The sequence below is a fragment of the Micromesistius poutassou genome (genome assembly GCF_964030765.1).
Source record: "Micromesistius poutassou genome assembly, chromosome: 10".
NCBI classification, from domain to species: domain Eukaryota; kingdom Metazoa; phylum Chordata; class Actinopteri; order Gadiformes; family Gadidae; genus Micromesistius; species Micromesistius poutassou.
In genome coordinates this window covers 2,253,145-2,273,144 of record NC_140280.1, presented here as the reverse complement: position 1 = coordinate 2,273,144, position 20,000 = coordinate 2,253,145, and the positions used below count along the sequence as shown (strand labels likewise).

Below are 20,000 nucleotides of genomic sequence, written 5' to 3'. Positions count from 1 at the left end.
GGAGGAACAGCGTAGAGTATTGATGCGTAATCTTATGCAAAAATCCATCTGTGTTATTCATCAGGTTACAAAAAAACAAACAACCAAATTAAGCAGCGCAGTAATCTAATGTGTTACACAAATTGCAGGATGTTAGGAAAACGGTGGTTCCAAATTTAAACACTGCCAAACTGAACCTGCCCGGTTGATAATGCTGTAGTCTACTCGGCTTTCTAAGGGCAAGAATAATGTAGGCATATGGCTTACGGTCCTTAGAATATGATTACATTTATGTTCAAGTAACATAACAACATATGTCACAGTAGTAGGAGCTTTCAAAGTAAGCTAAACATATAATACGATATAATACGCAATACGATTAGCATTTGCTCTGTAACCCCGAACGACCTCCCAGCAAACGGATTTTCATTGATTGCGCGTCATTCTCACACGGTTTACGTCGTTAAGTCTAATTAAGAGTTCAGGGCGGTCACTGAAACCGCGCTCCAATCACAAGCCTGTTTTGCTGCGTAGTTGAACGTGATTGGATAATTAGGTCGGTAGAATCAGCTGATAAATAGCTCATCAACAGTCTAGTCAATATCATAAACTCGCCTGACAGCCAGTAAATACCGCAAGTGTCATCTCGGATACCCAGGAAAGCAACAGCTAGTGACCCGCAAGCCTACTCCTGCTACCTTAGCGGTATTATTTCCGATTTTATAACGTTAACCCGGCCAGGTTATCGTTAGAAAGTGCTTAATCGTCACGTTCCCGGTTGGAAACCTAAGGAGTCAAATTACATCATGGTAAGTTTTTTTTAAAGTTACTATGACTCTTGATGACTTTAAAGATGCAGGAGTGTACAACTGTCGAACAAAATGTGATTTTTAATTGGCTGATTGCAGGACTGTAGTAAATGTTCCCATGGCAGCGATGCTCCTTTTTTGGGCTGCATTCCATTTTCCAATCCGCTGCTTTTGACGTTTGTTCGTTATACGCCAAATTAAACCACCAATCCATGTCGCCTTGTACCGAATCTGGGGCGACTCATTGCAATCGCGCTCTTGAGTATGTGCACTATAAACCAGGACTACACGATGTCTACACGAAGTTTGAACTATGCGTGCGTCTTTACTTAACACCTGTTCTGTAGAGTTTCGGCGTGACCAGCCACGTTGGCACCTACACCAACCAAGAGAATGGTTCGGCCTTCACAAAAACGGAGATGGCGATGGTGCAGAAGATAAAGCAAAGAACAGTGCTTGGTGTCCTGACAGAAAATGAACAACACAGCCGAATGCCCCTGGTCAGTATTGCTTCAGTAGTCTTGTTTTTGTATGTATATTTAATATTCTTAAACTTAAACTCTTTTTTTCTGATTTATTGTCCCCATCTTTCTCAAAGGGAGAACAATGTTCCTTCCCGGCCAGCTCCATGAACACTGGCCTCGCCGGGTGCCCTGGCTATGCGGTGTACATTGAGGAGCAGAGCGTGGTCGTCCCTGCCTCTGTGGAGGACATGGACGCCGTCGACTCCAGCCTGCTGGAGGAGAGCCATGCCGCCCTCCAGCATAGAGACTTCCGTCTCTTCCTGGACCTGAGTACAAGTGAGGCTGCTCTGGGCCTCATTAAAGCCTCTACCATTGTTAAGTTGTTTTAATGAACTTTATATATTGTACATTTTTAAAAACATGTTTTTGTACTCTGCAGACTCGTGTGCGGACACGTCCATGCAGTCACTGGTGGAGGAGCCCCAGGCCGTGCAGGATGAGCTCTGTGTCCCGGAGTACACCGGAGATATTTACCTGCACCTGAGGGGGAGAGAAGTACGCCGTGGTCTTGGGTTTTGAATGTTATCCGTCAGGAACACCATAAGTGTTCACTGCAATGCTGTCTGACTCTTGCCACAGTTGGAGGTAAGTCGTTGTCTACCTCCCGCCAGGAAGATGAGCGACGACTTGACTTTAAGGGGGGGGGGGCTCACTGCAACATCCTGGGGAGCCCTGAAGTCGAGTCTTTTAGGGCTGCGTTTATATTCAGTACTGTTCTTCATACCCTGACCGCTTGTCTTTCTCTGCGCTGTGTCCCACAGGCCAAGCTGCGGCCCCGGAGGAACTACATGCACAACCACCCTGAGATCACAGGCTGCATGCGGGTGGTGCTGGTTGACTGGCTGGCGGAGGTGGCGGAAGAGTACAAGCTCTGCGTGGAGACCAGCCACCTGGCTGTCAGCTACCTGGACCGCTTCCTGTCCTACACCACGTCGGTGAAGCGCGCCAAGCTGCAGCTGGTCGGCACGGTGGCCCTGCTGCTGGCCGCGTAAGGACCCCCCCCCCCCCCCGTGACCTGATGGGGGTGCTGCAGGCCCTAGTGGACTAGTTGACATGTGCTCTTGGTTCCTTTGAAATCATTGCTTTACATTTGTGACATTTGGCACACTTATCAAAAGCGACTTAAATTGAGTACATTTTTTAGAAGGGAAACTTATCTGTGTGAACAGTAAGGATGTTCATAGAAACAAGTGCCAAGCACTAACAATCGCAGGTTAGCCCAGTCCATGTATAGAAGGATAGCTAGGATAAGATGCTACACAATGCAAAGTTATGTCTTAAGTGAAAGGACATACAATAAGTGTAAACGAGGGGTGTAGGGGAGGCCATGCAGACTCTAGGTGAACTAATTCAACCCAGACTTTGCTTTAATAGTGGGTTTTGGAATTGTAAAGGCATTACTTATTCCCGGGAAATATCAATGGCTTTGGGCCCTGTCTCCGGCTCAGGGATTTGAAATACTGCATGACAGTTGCATTAAGTGAAATTTGAAATGAACAGCTGCCTTCAGAAGCCTGAGCTTTAAAGGTGCTCCACGTCTGTGCTGCAGGAAATACGAGGAGATCTACCCTCCGGAGATGGAGGACTTTGTGTACATCACGGACGGCACCTACGACCAGAAGCAGCTGGTGCACATGGAGGTGCTGTTCCTGAAGGTGTTGGCCTTCAACATGACTGTGCCCACTGCCTACCAGTTCCTCCGCCTCTTCATCACCATCCAGGGGGTCTGCTCCAAGACAACCCACCTCAGCCTGGTGAGCGCCCCCCTCTCTCAGGGAGGCAGTTCAGCGTGTCTGGTTCTTTTGAAGAGTCTGCACTTGTTAACTGGAGGGTCCTGATTGGGGCCAGCAGAGGATATAGGCGGCTAACAAGGGGGAGTTTAAAATCACTTGACTTTGGGCAGTCAAGTTGTATAATAAAGGGTTCAAAGTTATCATCCCCCAACATCTACATATCAATTCTTGATGCAAGATCTCAAATAAATGTCTAATTTGTCTCTTTCAGTATGTGGCAGAGTTGAGTTTGCTGGATATGGAGATGCTCGTAACCTTTCCCCCGTCGCTGGTGGCCGCCGCAGCCTACTGCCTGGCCAACTACACCCTGAGCAGGCGCTTGTGGGTAAGGGTCACCCAAACGTGATGTTGATTCATGTGCTTGGCTTCTCAAACCCCTTTAAGGCTATGTCTTGCACTTCAATGTTTCTGACTGTTGTCGTGGTCTCTGCAGCCGGACTCCTTGGAGGAGTTCACCGGGTACAGCCTGGAGGACATCGTACCCTGCCTGAAGGACCTCCACCGGATCCACTTCAGTGCAGAGAGCCATCCCCAGCAGGCCGTCCGCGGGAAGTACAAGAGCTCCAAGTAGGATCATACGTTGCTTTTAATTTCCCCCCCTTGTCTTATTTGAATTCAAGATTCAGTCTTCTTGTATTCTCTATTTAAATGAATGTCATTGTGATCCAGCCCCTTGTATGCTGTATTAAGGCTTTTGTATTCTCCTCAGGTATGGTAGTGTTTCACTGATGACTCCACCCACCACTCTGCCTTTCCCATAATGCATTGCTCACAGACCTGTTGCGGCTCTCCAGAGAGTGCACACTCATAGCACTAACGGCTTTTTATTTTTGTGTGTTTTTAAAAATCTAATTCTTTTAATGTAGATTCTAAATTGTTAACTTTCTAACCGAAGGGTAGTTTATAGAATTGTTAACTTGTGTACGTGTCGGCCTATGTTTTGGTGGCCAGTGGTCAACTGATTTTTAAACTTTTTTACATGTGCCTGCCATGGGATGGACTGTACACAGCATCATGTCTATTAAACAATATTGCCCTCATCCTTTGTCCTTCAGTCACTTCCTCTTGCTGATACTGTTGGTCAATCATAATTTTACCATTATTGGCCTGAGACTTATTGTGGTTATTATTCCTCAACCGTGTACTTGACAGGTTTCGTGCTCAGATATTAAGCATGGTAATGAATACATTTGTTTAGGCTAATGCCAGGTCGGGATAATTATGGGGGAAAACCTGACTAAGTGATGCTCACAAATCTAAACTTTAAAACCATTCCTTAATCGGCTGCATATGATGGAAAAATATCATACAGCTATTTTGCATTGACCGAATCTCTCAACCAGCTCTTTAATGGCATGTATTAGCCTGGCCTTAATGTTTTGGAAATTAAACTCTTTGGTATACATTTTTTAAAAAGTCTTCAAGAAGTCTTGCCAGTTTCAGCTTTTTATACAGAGATATGACTTTCTTCAATGCCCTTCAAGCAAGGGCTGAAGGACTGACAGAAATAATTGCTCGATGACGCCATCTAGTAGTCACACTACGTAACGTCAACCCATGGTGACTCCGGGGCTACAGCAGAGCGCTGTCTGTCAACGGGACTCCACAACGACCAGGCGCGGGCATGAAACTACAGGCAACAATCAGCCAACTCGTTTAATACTTGGTTCTGCATTTTTGTCGGTGGTAGCGGTCTACAAAGCCTAAGGTATGACCCGTTGAGATACTTGAACTTTTTTCTTTGAGTTGCTAGTTATAATCCGCCTACATTTGAACCTCCGTGTCAGGGCCACGGTGATGCTGAACAGCTATATTTAAAACGCGCTGCCTGCATGCCGCTCCCACCTGGTTGTTCAGGTAAGACCAGGTCGGGACACTGGCGGATTCCTGTCCCCATGGCTCATTATTCACTACCCCGCCTGCTTCTGTACTGGACACACCTGAACAGCACTTTTAAATCGTCGTAGGCGTTGAGTTTAATTCGGCGTTTCCTCAATTCTTCCACTTGGAATATTTACTGTTAACTAAGATCAACGTGTTTTCTCTGACGTCTTTGCCCAGGTAATCACTGGTTGTCAGCATGGCCCAACAGCCTGCTGAGCTGCTGCTGGTCAAGGACCAGTACGAGTTGGCGTTTCACTGTCTGAGCCAGGGACGGGGGGCAGAGGACGCCGGTAAAAGGACCGAGGGCCTGGAGTACTACCGGCGGGGCAGACAGCACCTCAACCAGGGACTGGAGATCCCCACGAACGGCGAGCGGCACCAAGGCCCCCACTGGGACGCCGCCAGACAGCTCCAGCAGAAGATGGGCGGTGTTCTCAAGAACCTGAAGCTGCATCTAGCCGACCTGGAGACCACGAAGCAGACGACTGAGGCCCAGAGGAGCAGGGTCTCCATGGAACCTCTCCCGGCCGGAGTGGACACCCTGGAACCCCAACAGCGCTGTCTCTACCCTAGCATTCCGGCGGCGCTCGCTCAGACCTCCTCGTTTACGGAGCTAGTACTGCCAGCCCAAGACAGCATTTTTACTGCCGGGAGTTCGACCTCCGACCTCCCCTCTCTACCCCCCAGACCCCTGGTGTCCGGGGACCAGCCCCCGGCGTACACCCCGCGGCCCGGCGAGGGCCACCAGAGCCTGATCGGGAGCGCGGGCGGCGTGTTGTGGGGGCAGGGGCCCGGGGCCCTGTGTGGACGGGTGGGCCAGGAGCTGGTTTTCATTCCTGCGGGGGTGCAGATGTTCTTCGTGGCTCCAGACGGCCAGGTCAGCTCCCTGTTACAGCCGGGGTACCTGCGCATCTTCAGGTGTGACGAGGAACGTTCTCCAGCGGCCACCGGCAAGGAGAAGCCCTCCGCAGCCTACCTTCACGTAAGATGCGTGTGTGTGTTGAATAGTTTCGATAGCCTCCAGGGCTACAGAAACCAGGGCTATAGGTGTGAACACCCTTTGTGGTATTTAAATGATAGTCAACCAGCTGTTGGTTTCTATGGTTAATAGTTTTGGTTTTCCAGTGACCTCATTCAGTGAACAAGTCTCCCAGTGACAACATCAAATATAGATAGTATATTAAACTAAGGAGATGGATAGTATCCTGAATGGGGAATTCAAAATGTCTGACTTCATAACAATAATCATCACACTCATTGTTAGGTCTTGAGGGTGAATCTGTTATGCAGAATGTGCCAACCACTCAAGTGAGACAATTTAATTAATCATTATGTAAATAATGATTTGTTGAATGAATTATCTAAATAATATGGTCTAATCAGCACTAGTGGGAAGCAGTGGTGCCTGCATGTGTTGATACAATGTCAATAGCCCCGTGACTTATCTTGGAATCAACAGATCATATCCGCGTCTGTTGGTTACATGAATAAAATAGAGTAGTACAGTTGCTATTAGCCATTATGTCAACCAAATGTGGATTAATATTAAACGCCTTGATAAGCTTCTTTGAACCCCTGTATCAGAGAGGAGAGAGAGGAGGAGGAGATCACAGTATTCCAAACATGTCGGTCTTGGTGACGATAGCGCTGACATTCAGTGTCTATGATGACTGGGTGTCTGCACTGTACTGGTGCGACCCCATGACATAAGCATACTCCCCCCGCCCCCCCCCCCCCCCCGGTCCCTGTCCCGCGGTGGTCCGACCCTGCCCAGTAGCACAATGGTCTCTTAATACACATGACTCGGCACTTGTGTTGTTCCGCTCTGCCCCTCGCTGCGGCGTGTCTTTCAGCCGGCATACCGCCGCTGCCCTCGCTCACTCTATGGGAAGCAGTCATTAGAATGATAATACCGGTGGGGGGGGGGGGGGGCTATAATGGATGATAATGGGGACCGTGCCACAATGTGTGACCCCCAACGTACAACACAGCGGCATGTGGCTCAGGAGGTAGAGCGGGTTTAACTGGTAACCGGAAGGTGGCTAGTTTGATCCCCCCCCCCCGGTGGCTCGGTGTCAAGGTGTTCCCAGAGCGAGACGCCCTCACCCGGACTGCTCCCGACGAGCTGGCTGTCGCCCTGCGTGGTTGACATCGCTGTCGGTGTGTGAATGTGTGCATGAATGGCTGTTTGTTAGGCTATGTTGTAAAGTGCTTTTGAGTGGCCACTGGTTAGAAAAGCTCTGTTTTTAAATGCACTCCATTTACCCGTTAACACAAGATGTGCTCACACACTCTGCTCGTCCATTTATTGTCATCGACCTCAATGTTCCTTGACGTCCATCAGATTAATGTATTAACTTCCATTTCCCCGATTGGAATCAATGAACTCTCAAATTGACTGGGGAATACTAAACTATACTACAGTTTGCTAGCGTTTGTCTTCCACGCTCCTGTTAAGTTTAGATGCGTCCGAGGTGGTGCAGGACTTAACATTTCTCCCCCGCTTCCTTTGCGTTCTAAGGTGTGCGACTGGCTCTACCCGCTGGCGGCAGACACCCCCGTCCTATTGGCCAGCTCCGGGATCTACATGTTCCCGGACACGCTGAGGGCCACCCCGGGCTCCTACGTGGGCATCGTGCTGTCCACAGAACTCCCCGACGCCCACCGGGAGCTGTTCAAAGACGTCCTGGCGCAGCTTGTGGAACTCCGGGTCCAGGTGAGTGCGTAAGAAGCACTGAGCCGTGCATGACAAGTTCACCCCTAGGAGGCCCCAGAAGGTAGATTTCGTAGTTTACTTTTTTTTAATGTTTGTGTTGTGTTATGATTGGTCACGTTGAAAGTGACCAATCCTAAGAGGGCTACGCCCCCAAATTGTCAAGCCATGTCCACTCAAAGGCAAAACAAACTACTTTTTACATTTTCGAGTGTAGCACGCTATAAGTATTTATTGTAAGTCAACGGGGCTCATCCCACACTATTCCTATGAGATTCAGGTAGAAGACAAGTACCCGAATCGACCGATTTTTGTACTTTGTAACTCGTTTCCATTTCCCGCCAAAACGGCCGACTTACGGGCAAGAACTATCTCTTACGAAGTCCAATCGGACTCTATCCTGACATAAACATCGGCCATAGAGTATTGCGCCAGATTTGTCCGATGTGGTTAGGCCCGAGAAAACAGGCTCACTTTCAAATGATATCTAGTCAACAACCGAGAGTTGCACCGGCAGCGAGTGCGGGTGCGATGAACAGCACACGGGGAGAGACAAAGCAGGGCACCTGCGTGTGTTGAACTAAGCAGCGAGCACACAAAGCAGCCCCCGAACAAAGCAGGCGCCGCCGCGCGTGATAGGGTTCCGCTGGGCGAGCGCCGCCGGGCGTACATTCTCCCACAGGTTACCCCTCCTCTCCCGGGGGGAGGTCGACCAGCGCGAGTGGACGTGACGTGACTTTGGATAATTTGTGAGCAGTACCCAAGGGAGGCACTGGCCCTCTTAGGATTGGTTAACGCGTTCACAACCGCACACACACCTCCTTGTAGCTTGATTGATTGACAGCTTCCTGTACAACTCACGGTGGCTGTTAAATGTGTAGAATTTGCTCGTGGGAACGTTTGCTCTCCCTCACGACGTGTCATAAATCTGATGCCGTTTTCTAAGCAATTTAGATGCTTTTCTTAGGATAGAGTCCCTTCTCACTCGGCAGGAAAGGGTTTTAGCCTGTGACTTACAGAATTTCACTGGAATCAAAGTCAATATTCGGGCACATGGGGATAGGGTGGGATGTTGCATTCGATCTATACTTTTATCACGCTACACCAACAAAATGTCAGCATAAATCCTTGACGGAAACAAAGATGGCCACTGACTTCTTTGTTATTTTCCCTCTCCTTTGGTTCCCTATTTATATCTTTTACAGGTTGTCCTGATATGTTGGGCTGAAATGCAATCTGAAAGACTCTAATCTAATGGGTTGTGGGGCGGGGGGGCGGGGGGGGGGGGACATTCTCAGCAGGTGTTTAACATGATGTCTTCAACCTCTTCGACTCCACTCTGCTACCTTGATTTCGTGTTGCGTGGTGCGTGGGAGGGCTGTGAATAATGCTTCAACGTTAAGAATGTATGCAGCAAAAGTAAACGGCCAATTTCAAAAATAATGAGGAAAAAAACGTGTTGTTAAAACTAACTAGGGTTCACACAGTCAATCATCAACTACACGGAAATGTGTGAATTGTGGATGTCTTCTTCGTATCGATACCCTCGGCAGGTTCCAGTCGAGGGTGAGAGGTCAGAGGTCATCAACCTGAGCGACAAAGTCCCCCTCGGACCGTTGGAGGAGGAGCAGGAGGAGGAGGAGGTGGCCCCACTCATCGTGACCGGAGAGGAGAAACTCCCACTTCCTGAGTGGAGCGAAAAGATGGCCCAACATATCTTGTCAGGTTTGTGTGTGTGTGTGTGTGTGTGTGTGTGTGTGTGTGTGAATGACCTCTCTTTATTCATTAACATTCTGTTTACGAACCATTACCTTTAGTATGCAGCTTGTCCAACTGCACTACCAGCTTCGACCACTAGAGTGAGCTGCTCTACATTGTGAAGCATAACACGTTTTAGAGCCACACATTTTACCCCCCTTTACATCAGACATTCGGAATGTAAAAAATGTCTTAAGGAAGAGAATAATCGGTCACATTCCTCTGCACACGTTTGCCATTCTAACTGCTAACCACGATCGGCTGCCATGCTAACGGCTGCCATGCTAACGGCTGTCATGCTATCGGCTGCCATGCTAACGGCTGTCATGCTAACGGCTGCCATGCTATCGGCTGCCATGCTAACTGCTAATGGCTGCCATGCTAACGGCTCCCATGCTAACTGCTAATGGCTGCCATGCTAACGACTGCCATGCTAATTGCTAATGTCTGCCATGCTAACGGCTGCCATGCTAACTGCTAACGGCTGCCATGCTAACGACTGCCATGCTAACTGCTAACGGCTGCCATGCTAATGGCTGCCATGCTAACTGCTAACGGCTGCCATGCTAACTGCTGCTAACGGCTGCCATGCTAACTGCTGCTAACGGCTGCCATGCTAACTGCTGCTAACGGCTGCCATGCTAACTGCTACCATGCTAACGACTGCCACCCGCTGCGTCCCTCCAGGGGCGTCGTGGCTGAGCAAGGAGTTCCTGCGCGGCGCGGAGGCCACGGGGAAGGCCGTCCACAAGGGAGCCACCAAGCTGCGCACCAACATGACCCCCGAGGAGACCCCCGCCGAGATCAGCCCCAAGGTCACCAAGGGCCTGCAGGCCGCCCAGCAGGCCACCGGGGGCGCCGCCCGGGTCAGCCGCTTCCTGGGTACGCACCACCACCACCACCCCCCCCCCCCCACCACCACACGTCACCGTGGAAGCGTGTGTCGACCAATCACAGTGAAACTCACTGGGATGGATGATCCCGGCCGTTAATGAAAGATTTATTTGTAATACACTCAATACAAACTTTGCTTCTCGTACTGTACTGTTCTCGTAAGAATCAGGGACGTTTTTTTAAAATTATTTTTATTATTTCCACACCCATATTGACTATTAATTGTTCATTTAGCCGACTTTTATTCATAGCAACTTACGGTGACTCCTGAGATGCATTGGGCATGAATTATAATCAGCGTTGTGCATCTTGCTTGCGTGTGTATAGGGTGGACGTTGCAGTTCGGACCCCTACTATCCTGCCCGCTCCTATACTCGTGTTACGTAGCATACATGACCCCCCCCCCCCCCTCATACGTCAAAGAAGGGAAATCTGACCTTTGAAGTTCACAAGATACTCCCTGCTCGTTCTGTGTGTGTGTGTGTGTGTGTGTGCGTGCGTGCGGTACCTCCAGTGAACGGCGTGAGCACGGTGGCGGAGGCGGTGGGCGAGCGGCTGGCGCCCCACGTGAAGAAGCACGGCTCCAAGCTGATCCCGGAGAGCCTGAAGAAGAGCAAGGACGGCCAGGCCTCCAGCATGGACGGGGCCAAGCTGGTGGCCGTCACCAGCCTACAGGGTAGGGGCCCCGGGCGCGTTCCCCCCCACCCCCCCCCCGGGGACTGGGAGGACGAGGTTATCGGGAATGGAGACGGGAGACCGTTATTGAGATAGGGGGCCGGGGGACTTCTGGTTGAGGCATATCTGTGTCCGTTAAATGGATCGGATTTTAATTGGTCAGATTCTTCATTCTCCTTTTCTTTGTTGTTCGTTCTTCTGGTTCTTCTTATTCTTCTTGCTCTGGAGACTAAAACCACTCGTAGGAAGTGAGAGTCATGGAAATTGCTTTTTTGTTGAAACTATACAATTCATGACCTTGTCTCAGCCCAGGGGAGGGCTGCTGGAGTCGCCAGTTTTGATTGGCTACACTGGTTGTCAATCACAGGGGAAAACTGGCACAGGTGTTATGGTCTTGGATGAAGATGGAGTATGTCTTTTAAAACGGCAGCTGTTTTTTAGTAGATAGATAGACAGACAGATATAATAGATATAACAGATACTTTTATTGATCCCCAAGGGGAAATAGTACAAGTACTAGTATACAGTAGCCATTTTGATTAATCACAAGCTTTGTTCTAACATGTCTAACATGTCCTAACATGTCCTATCTCAAGGCGTCTCTGCTGTGTGGACCGCTCTGGAGTCCGGCGCAAAGACCGTGGGCAAAAGTGTGGCGTCGGAAACCGTCATGACTGCAAAGTACAAGTAAGCTTTCGTTCTCCTTCCTGTCCCGCCCCTCCTCCTCCTCCTCCTGTCTCTTAATGCTCACCAAATCATGACTGCTCTGCCCTCATTCTGTCCTCCGTTGACTCCCTGCTGGTCTCACCGCTCGCTTCTCTTGGGATGAGAACCGGTTTTAAAACCGTTTTTTTTTTTTTGTTTCTTGGTGCTTTCGGGAACTCTGACCATCTCTCCGTGCTCTTCTGTTTCTTCTTCTGTTTGTTTTCCAGATTTAAGGGTTTAGAGAAACTGTTAAACATGCCCGGCAGCCAATGACTGCAAGACGAGTGAAAAGGCAACAAAATCTTTGAACTAATCACTGAAATTTGTCCATGTTTTCTTTATTTAATCGCTCTTCTAACTTCAACCATGTTGGACAATAACCCAAATCAACTGTTTCAAACTGATATTTTGATCAAACATTTCTATATTAACACTTTCTATACTCGCTGGACATTACCAATGGGTTCTTGACGGCATGCTGTTAATCTTCCTCAACCAATCTGTTAATATAAGCTATATCTCTGCCCTATCGCATGGTGATGCCTCTTCTTCTGCTGTTCATAAAGTGTGCACTGTGCGGTTAATAAAATATACACCATGAAACATCATCTGATTTTGTGCTTTTGTCTCTGGATGTTTGTGTGGTGTTGCCGATGTGTGTTATAAAAGGTCACAATAAATCACATATCACACAGTAACAGGGACGTGTCCACTAGGGGTCCCGGGTCCACACATCAACCACAAGCTAACGTCAAATTATCCAGCGGTTGGTGTATTTCCACAACTGCTTCATTATTGCACTTGTTATTTGTGACAAAGGTACGGTGACGATGCGGGAAGAGCCACGGGCACTGGTGTCCAATCAGTGGTCAATGTGATAGTGGCCGCGTACAACGTCGATAACCTGGGCTTCAAAGCCATCATGAAGACCGGGTGCAAGAAGACCGCCAAAGCCATGGTCCGAAAACCTGGCGAGGAGAAAGGCGCGCATGCGCAGACCGAGGATGAGGCGGAGAAAGCGCATGAATCGAAGGAATAAATAATGGACCGATAGATGCTTTTTTAAACAAGCGTAGGCCTATGGTTGTTTTCTTTGGCCACTCGTTGCAGGGAGATACAATGTGTTTGAAAGGCTGCAGCGCATGTCCAATCTATTTATTCTTTGTTTGAAACGTGTAAGTTATTTTTATGTTTGTGTTGAGTTTTATTTTATTACTCCATTTGGTTTGCTTTAGCTTTCTTTTTTGCCTTTGTTTGCTTTTGCTTTTATTTCATTATTTCATTTTATTGTATGACGATGATTCTATGTGGAGCACTTCGAGTCTGCCTCGTGTATGTTTGTTTTGAACGTTTGGAAATCCGAAAAGCATGCGTGTGAAAATAAAGGAAAGTTATTGTGAATGGCAGTATGCAAAGACGTAGTAATTATTCTACATGTGAGGTGTTTGTATGCAATATATAGCCTACACCGGTAATGCTGGGACCCCTGATACCATCTGCCTCAGCCAAGACCCCCCACAGCCACATCCCTGGTTACCGGGGTGACCTGGAGTTCACACGCATCTCCATGGAAATGAAGGAGCAACAAACTCCGTTCTGCGGCATTCTGGAGACATGAGTGCTGGTGATGCAGACTTCCACAGATACGACCTGGCGCGTCTGCAGGCGGAACTCAGACAGGAAAAAGAAATTAAGTAAGTTAATGCAACGTCCAGAGGTTTGCAGTTAATCGTCATGTTGGCAGGACAGCCATGTTTTACTTGATATCACGGTGGAGGCCTGATGTATGATCTGTGACAGGGAAATGCTGCAGGAGTCGGTCTCTGACCTGCGGAGCACCATGCGGGAGCTTCAAGACCGACTGCACAGTGTCGATGGAGAAGGTAAGAACGCGTCTTGGCTGCCTATCAGCGCACATTGCCTATAATGTCAATATCTTTAGCAAAATAGCCTTTAGAGCCTATTTTAACTGCATTCAGCTGCGTTTAACCATCTCGCAAATGTCTGCCGACATGAACCAGGTAACGAGTGGAAAACCAGGTACGAGACCCAGATCGAGTTGAATGGACAGCTGCAGAGACAGATTGCAATGGTGCACGACAAACTGGAGGATTTACGAGGAAACCCAATGGGTAACGTCAGGCTGTGTCGAGCCGATCTCTCTTTACACGCTACACACGTTCATAACCACGTGAGCCATTCTTATGATGGGCTCCTGGGGGCCCTCGGTCAAGCAATGCCTTGATCTCCAGGTCATGGACACAACTCCAGGAAGAGCTTTCAGGCTTGCCTTATATCTAAACCCCTGCAAATATATAAGCACATTTAGTGAGTTCTGCTTCAATGTTTTCTTTTCTTCCTTACAAACCAAGGCCACATTTAAGGACACACACACACACACACACACACACACACACACACACACACACACACACACACACACACACACACACACACACACACACACACACACACACAAACTCTGTAACCATGGTTGTCTTTCTCTTGCAGATCGAATGGCCTCTGTTAGATCCTACGAAGACATGCCAGCAGTAAGTTTCACCTGATCATCTACACATTTTCTTTTTTAAAGTGTTTGTTCAACGATAATTGCTTACCATGTTATTGCGGGTATGCGGTTATTGACCAGCAGAGGGCGATGTAGGATCATGTTACTATGGGGACGTTAGAGGAATTTTGCTGTCAGGAGCTGCAGCCCTGCACTTGAATGAACCCAATTACAGCACACACGGTAATCACTGGTTTATGCAGAGCTAGGCCCGTAGAAGAGCAATGTAACCTAATTACAATGATTCAGGACTAACTGGGGCTGCTGTTAGGGGCGTATGTTTCTGTGCACGTGAGTGTGAGTGTGTGTGTGTGTGTGTGTGTGTGTGTGTGTGTGTTGGTTGGGGCCTACGTTGATGTGAGAGTGTGTGTGTTTATCTGTCTGCCTAACTAGACTGATTTCATTAGTCTGCCCTCAGTGACTGGGAATTGCAAATGTACCGTAAACGTTTGTCTCTGAGAATATAGTAAAGGTAAATAGACTGTAGCCAATCAGAACAGAACTGTGTGTGTTACTGTATTTAGGTTGTATTTAGGGCTGTCCCTGTGGTTTTTGTGATTTTACTTAAGCAACCTTTTTTTTAAAACATACATTAATTATTTAAAATGACAGAATGTTATGCTGGGCTCAGTTTTTGCGAGGCTGTCCCAGTAAAACGTCTTAGGGGAATTAGCGTGGCTCAGCGCTGCATATTAGGTTTGCGTACAACACTGTTTCCACATCCCTGTGGGTCACAATGCAGTGACTGATCTGTCGCGGCTCGGTGGTGAAATGTCTGAACACACAGGGCTGCAGTAGAAGGCTGCCTGCCTGTGTCGGAGTGTAGGATTACAACCGGCCTGTTAGAGATGGAGTCACATTGTTGTGTCCAGGGGGGGGGGGGGGGGGGATTATATCGTGACACTCAGAGGGGGGTCTCCAATCTTTCATTAACCGTAGACATTATTGTTTGTCCTTTTTGTCCAGTGTCGCAGCGAGGGAACTCGAGTCGATAACCTTTCGGACAATATACAGAAGGGTCATTGTATACTTGAGGCAGAATCGTGAACATATTAGCAGAATTATTCTTAACAATTGCAAAGATCAAGAGAATCTCATCACATGTGCAGCATAACAGGATGATAAAACTGTTAAGTCCCTCTCACTATATCTTAAATCTCATTCAAGATATAAATCAGATTTAAGATCTCATTTAACCCCCCCCTCCCACCCCCAGTTGAGTGCATAAAGTTCATAACATGTATGGTGGGGGTTTCAGCACCAGAACACACCTGCTAATTCCCTAGGCCCTCACCATAACCCCACCAAACCATCACATCACTTCCAGTTTAATGGTTTCATTAAGAAGCATCATGTTCGACATACAAAGACTTTGCTGCATATATATATTTTTTTATCTATATGCATACATAACAGAAAACATTCTATAGTAAAAATGGATAAAGAAGAGAATATAAAAACCCTTGCCATTTAAGAACACATTCATTGATTTAACCTAACTCTAACCCTATTTTTACAAAAACAGGGATATTTCCGGGGACAGCTCCAGGCCGGGACAGCTCCCCAGAAACAGACACTGCCCCCGTTTTAGTAAAAATAGGATTAGACACTTTTCTCTGAAAGAAGAATTTAGACTGATGAGAGTCAAAGCACATGGTTGAACTTGGAGTTCAAATTGAACCTGGAGAAGTCAGAGAATGTAAAGTTCTGCACATTAAACCCCACCCCAACAAAAAGTGAAGAGAGTCGCGATAGAAACCTGAAAACAAGACTGGTAGACATTTTCTTTATTTCTTTATTAGTGGCAGTGCAAAAAGAGACAACTTTTTCGACAAAGTCCATTAAGAATTCCACACTATGAGCTAAAATAAAAAAAAATGGCAGAAGAGGAGGAAGAGGAAGAGGCGGGTCTTCACATGTTGTGTTCATGAAGGTCAGGTATTCTGCCGACCACATGGTGACGTGGCTTGTGTGATAGTGTGTGTAGCTTACTCCTTCGTCCAGGCGTGCTCCACACCAGAGGAGTGTAATCATCCAGACCGTGATACAATAAAGGCGGCAGTGGCTCAGGAGGTAACTTGACCCACTGTAGCTCCAGCCGAGCCGGCCGTCACCCTGCACGGTTGGCAGCGCCATGACCGTCGGTGTGTGTGTGAGTGTGTATGAATGTTATGCAATAATTATTAAGCACTTTGAGAGGCCCCCTGGTTAGAAAAACGCTCTATAAATGGAGTCAATTGACCATTTAACAGATTTTTCCGAACCAATGAGCGGCACAACCTAGATTTTAAACCGTTGACCTCTGACCAGGTACCGAAACATGCCCTGGTTTCACCCTGTCATACCCCGGGTACAGGAGCCCGGGGTCGCGACGGTCGGCCCACAGAGGTCACGTTGCTGTGCCCGGCTGTTGTTTATTGTTGTTGTGACAACACGCTTTCTATTCTCTTTATTCTCCCCCCCCCCCCAGGATGCACTGCAGCAACGCTTGAAGCTTCTGACCAATGAGAAGGCCGAGCTGCAGAGTCACCTGATGGACTGTCGCGTCGGCATTGAAGAAGAAGGGAAGGTGTGTTGGGCCTCTGGCTCCGCTTGTGGAAAAATGATTGATGCTGCCTTCACGTGCTATATGGGAAATGCGATCCTTTCCATTCGTGAACTGGAAGTTACAAGCGCGTTGTGTTCAAGTGCTTTTGTTGTCGTAGTGAAATGAAACACGGCGGACCCACGGATCCTGACCTGTTACTGTTTAAAAAGGTCAAAGGTTATCTCATCTCAGCAGCTCGTGTATCAAAATATTCTACGAGCTCTCCAGTGGAAATGACGACGTGAGGGGGCATTCATGTGCAATTTTCACGTCGGCTTTTGGTATTTTCCATCATTTCCGTAGCACGTGAAGGCACCATGAGATTAGGCCGCATGAAGGACTACAAAGATGGCCGCAGCGTGTGCCGCATGGGACTCTTGGCCGATTTTGGACGATAGGTCTCTGCTCGGAGTTAATGTGCTGTGTGTGCGTGTGTGGCAGCTTTTCATAATACCATGAAATTACTTTTGTGATATGTTGCTCTATTAACATTCTTGTTGACTATTATCATAAGCAAAGGATTAAGAAGGATTAGTCTTAAAAAAAAATCATTCAACATTGATACAAATTTCCTCACAGTCTGATAATGATGGGATTGTGTGCGCGTTTCACCCTGCCTCATTGTTTATTGTTTCACGCAGCAAGCGGCGAGGTATTTTGTGAATCTGGGTTTATAGCATAGCATTAGCATTAGCATTAGCAAGCCAGCCAGTAAGCCCCGCTCTAATCCGCACGTCCTGGCGCTGAAAACCCACCTGGGGAACACGCAACATGCACAGAGGAGGCAACCGGTTCACCTCGTCGCACTTCACTCACTCTAATAACTCTAATGAATCAAATGAAGCTTTGATTATAGTGTCATTAACATTAACACAGCCTGAACAACCACCGTACATCAAAACACTCACCGCCCGTTTCTCTCCGGTGAATGTCAGGCGTTTCACAGGACCAACGACGAGAGGCGCGCCTATCTGTCAGAGATCGCCAAGGTACGCTCTGCCCATCAATCTGTGTTCACTCGGGGGGGGGGGGGGGGGCCCGCTGATGACAGGGTGAGCGAGCGACTCCTAAGTGCACTATTGATCTGTGAACGAGGTGACATGGTGAGGAATTGTGGTTTTGAGTAAAAGGGAAGTGTGTGTGTGTGTGTGTGTGTGTGTGTGTGTGTGGGGGGAGGGGGGGGTAGCTGAGAGCTATGAAAAATAATATTGCAAAGGCAGAGCAGAAAGGCTGTGCTCCCTGTCTCTCCCTCTCACACTCTCAGGCTCTCAGGCCTCTCTGCTCTTCTGCATGCTGCTTCAACACTCCTTACATAATCTTAGAAAAGTAAGTCAGGGGCCGTTTAGCATCGCAGCGATGCGGCAGTGCTTGAGACAAAGGCCTCGGCAGCGAAATCGTATTTCATGGAGGCAAACGACAAGAGTTTGAAAAGAGTTTGTTCAGAGGTTTTCCCTTTGACTGAGGTTGGATCTAATCTGAATGCGGGCCCTTGTCGAAGCCCTTCGACGCTGAAGCTGTGATGCAGTCCTGTGTGTGTGTGTGTGTGTGTGTGTGTGTGTGTGTGTGTGTGTGTGTGTGTGTGTGTGTGTGTGTGTGTGTGTGTGTGTGTGTGTGTGTGTGTGTGTGTGTGTGTGTGTGTGTGTGTGTACAAACAAATTGGACTTGGCCTTACCCTCCTGTGGGAAAACGGTCTGCTACAGCTGTCCTCCACGCTGGAGGCGAACAGGAGGGTTCAGTACCCCACCCTGCCACGGGGGGCGCCAGAGAGCCAGCAGAAGAAGTCCATAAGGTACAATGACAGGCGTGAGGAACGTTAACCAGCCTTTAAGAAGGATTTGTGCCTTGACGATGTTATTCAAAACAAACATTAAATCACCCCAAATGACATGGTGTGACACAACCTTCCATGACTGTATGATTAAATCACGGCGTCTATTTGACGTGTCAAACCTACAGTTAATTATGGGAACCTCATGCAGATTCATGTAATTGCTTTTGATAAAATACCAACTGTGACTTTCTGATTTATGTTCCTCTGAAGGACTTTTAATGCCGTGTTTGATGTTGCTGTTGGTCTTTCATATTCTGCATTGATGACGTGATTATGATTCATGTATTCATCATCTGTCATTCTGCTCCGTGCTGCTAGAGAGAAGCAGGCCAGCAGGAGGGCAGACACTGAGTCCAAGGGAGCAGGAGAGGAGGAGGAGGAGGAGGAGGAGGGCAGGAGGAGGGGGAGCAGGAGGAGGAGGAGGAGGAGGAGAGGAGGAGCGCGAGGGGCCCAGGAGGAAGCCTGTGACTGGGAGCAGACTCCCAACCCTCAAACAGCAGCTGAAACAGGGCATCTAACCCGGAGCGCTGTCGGTTGGTACTCTGTGTACATTTCCACCTTTTAATAATGCATCACACACACAGCACACACACACACACAGCACACACACACACACACACACACACACACACACACACACACACACACAGTAAAAGTTGTCAGGATTTTGGGGTCGTCCACTCATGGTAACAGATAAGCTCTATTTCTACCAGTTATAACTTGCCGTAGCTTGTATGGTCAGTGACACCCCCTTGGTACTTATTTGAGCACCCCCACACACACACACACACACACACACACACACACACACGCCATTACGGTAACCAGCATCTCATCCTGGTCCCGTAGGTTTGACTAGGATTTACGTACTCTTCAAGGAGCATTTTCTAGGTCCTTCCTTCTTGACAGTTTGTGACAGCTGTGATGTTCTTGTATGCATCTCACAAGGGCCATTTTGTAACACGAAATAATAAACAACCAAAAAAACACACTCTCCCTCCCTACGTTCCTCAGCCAATGAGATGATGACGCTGTATGGGCAAATGTGATTGACAAGGCAAGATGGATTCCCAAAGCCAATCAAAGAAGAGATGCTCTCTAGCGGTCTAAAGTCTAGAGATCGCGTTCGACTGAGATATTCTCCCAGATCATTTCACTCTCTGATCGTTGGCTGATGGCTATGGCGTTTGTAACCTATTTTACTCAAATTATAATTCTTCAATCTTACCCACCACAACCCCCTTTAATAAGTCTGTTCAGCCAAGAACGTCATTGTGGC

The 20,000-nt window shown here is 48.0% G+C and overlaps 3 protein-coding genes across 3 annotated transcripts in view; all 3 read left to right on the top strand.

The window, feature by feature from the left end:
• ccna1 (cyclin A1) overlaps positions 1-3,866 on the top strand; it is a gene marked incomplete at both ends in the record, with an annotated part of 8,491 nt that extends 4,625 nt beyond the window's left edge. Inside the window, 8 exons of the mRNA XM_084473644.1 lie at positions 1,136-1,288; positions 1,387-1,588; positions 1,692-1,807; positions 2,074-2,300; positions 2,862-3,066; positions 3,317-3,430; positions 3,539-3,672; positions 3,815-3,866. Of these exons, the coding sequence (XP_084329770.1) occupies positions 1,136-1,288; positions 1,387-1,588; positions 1,692-1,807; positions 2,074-2,300; positions 2,862-3,066; positions 3,317-3,430; positions 3,539-3,672; positions 3,815-3,866 (1,203 nt within the window). The remainder of the gene's footprint in view (positions 1-1,135; positions 1,289-1,386; positions 1,589-1,691; positions 1,808-2,073; positions 2,301-2,861; positions 3,067-3,316; positions 3,431-3,538; positions 3,673-3,814) is intronic.
• Positions 3,867-5,185: 1,319 nt separating this feature from the next.
• Positions 5,186-12,007, top strand: sparta (spartin a; the record flags this gene model as incomplete). Its single annotated transcript, XM_084474123.1, has 7 exons — positions 5,186-5,971; positions 7,511-7,705; positions 9,256-9,427; positions 10,148-10,342; positions 10,869-11,030; positions 11,626-11,716; positions 11,962-12,007. 7 exons carry the CDS (start codon positions 5,186-5,188, stop codon positions 12,005-12,007), a joined length of 1,647 nt encoding a protein of 548 aa, XP_084330249.1.
• Positions 12,008-13,348: 1,341 nt separating this feature from the next.
• Positions 13,349-20,000, top strand: part of ccdc169 (coiled-coil domain containing 169) — a gene marked incomplete at both ends in the record, with an annotated part of 7,220 nt that continues 568 nt past the window's right edge. The window contains 7 exons of the mRNA XM_084473643.1: positions 13,349-13,428; positions 13,535-13,617; positions 13,756-13,866; positions 14,246-14,286; positions 16,774-16,872; positions 17,826-17,879; positions 18,591-18,693. Of these exons, the coding sequence (XP_084329769.1) occupies positions 13,349-13,428; positions 13,535-13,617; positions 13,756-13,866; positions 14,246-14,286; positions 16,774-16,872; positions 17,826-17,879; positions 18,591-18,693 (571 nt within the window). The remainder of the gene's footprint in view (positions 13,429-13,534; positions 13,618-13,755; positions 13,867-14,245; positions 14,287-16,773; positions 16,873-17,825; positions 17,880-18,590; positions 18,694-20,000) is intronic.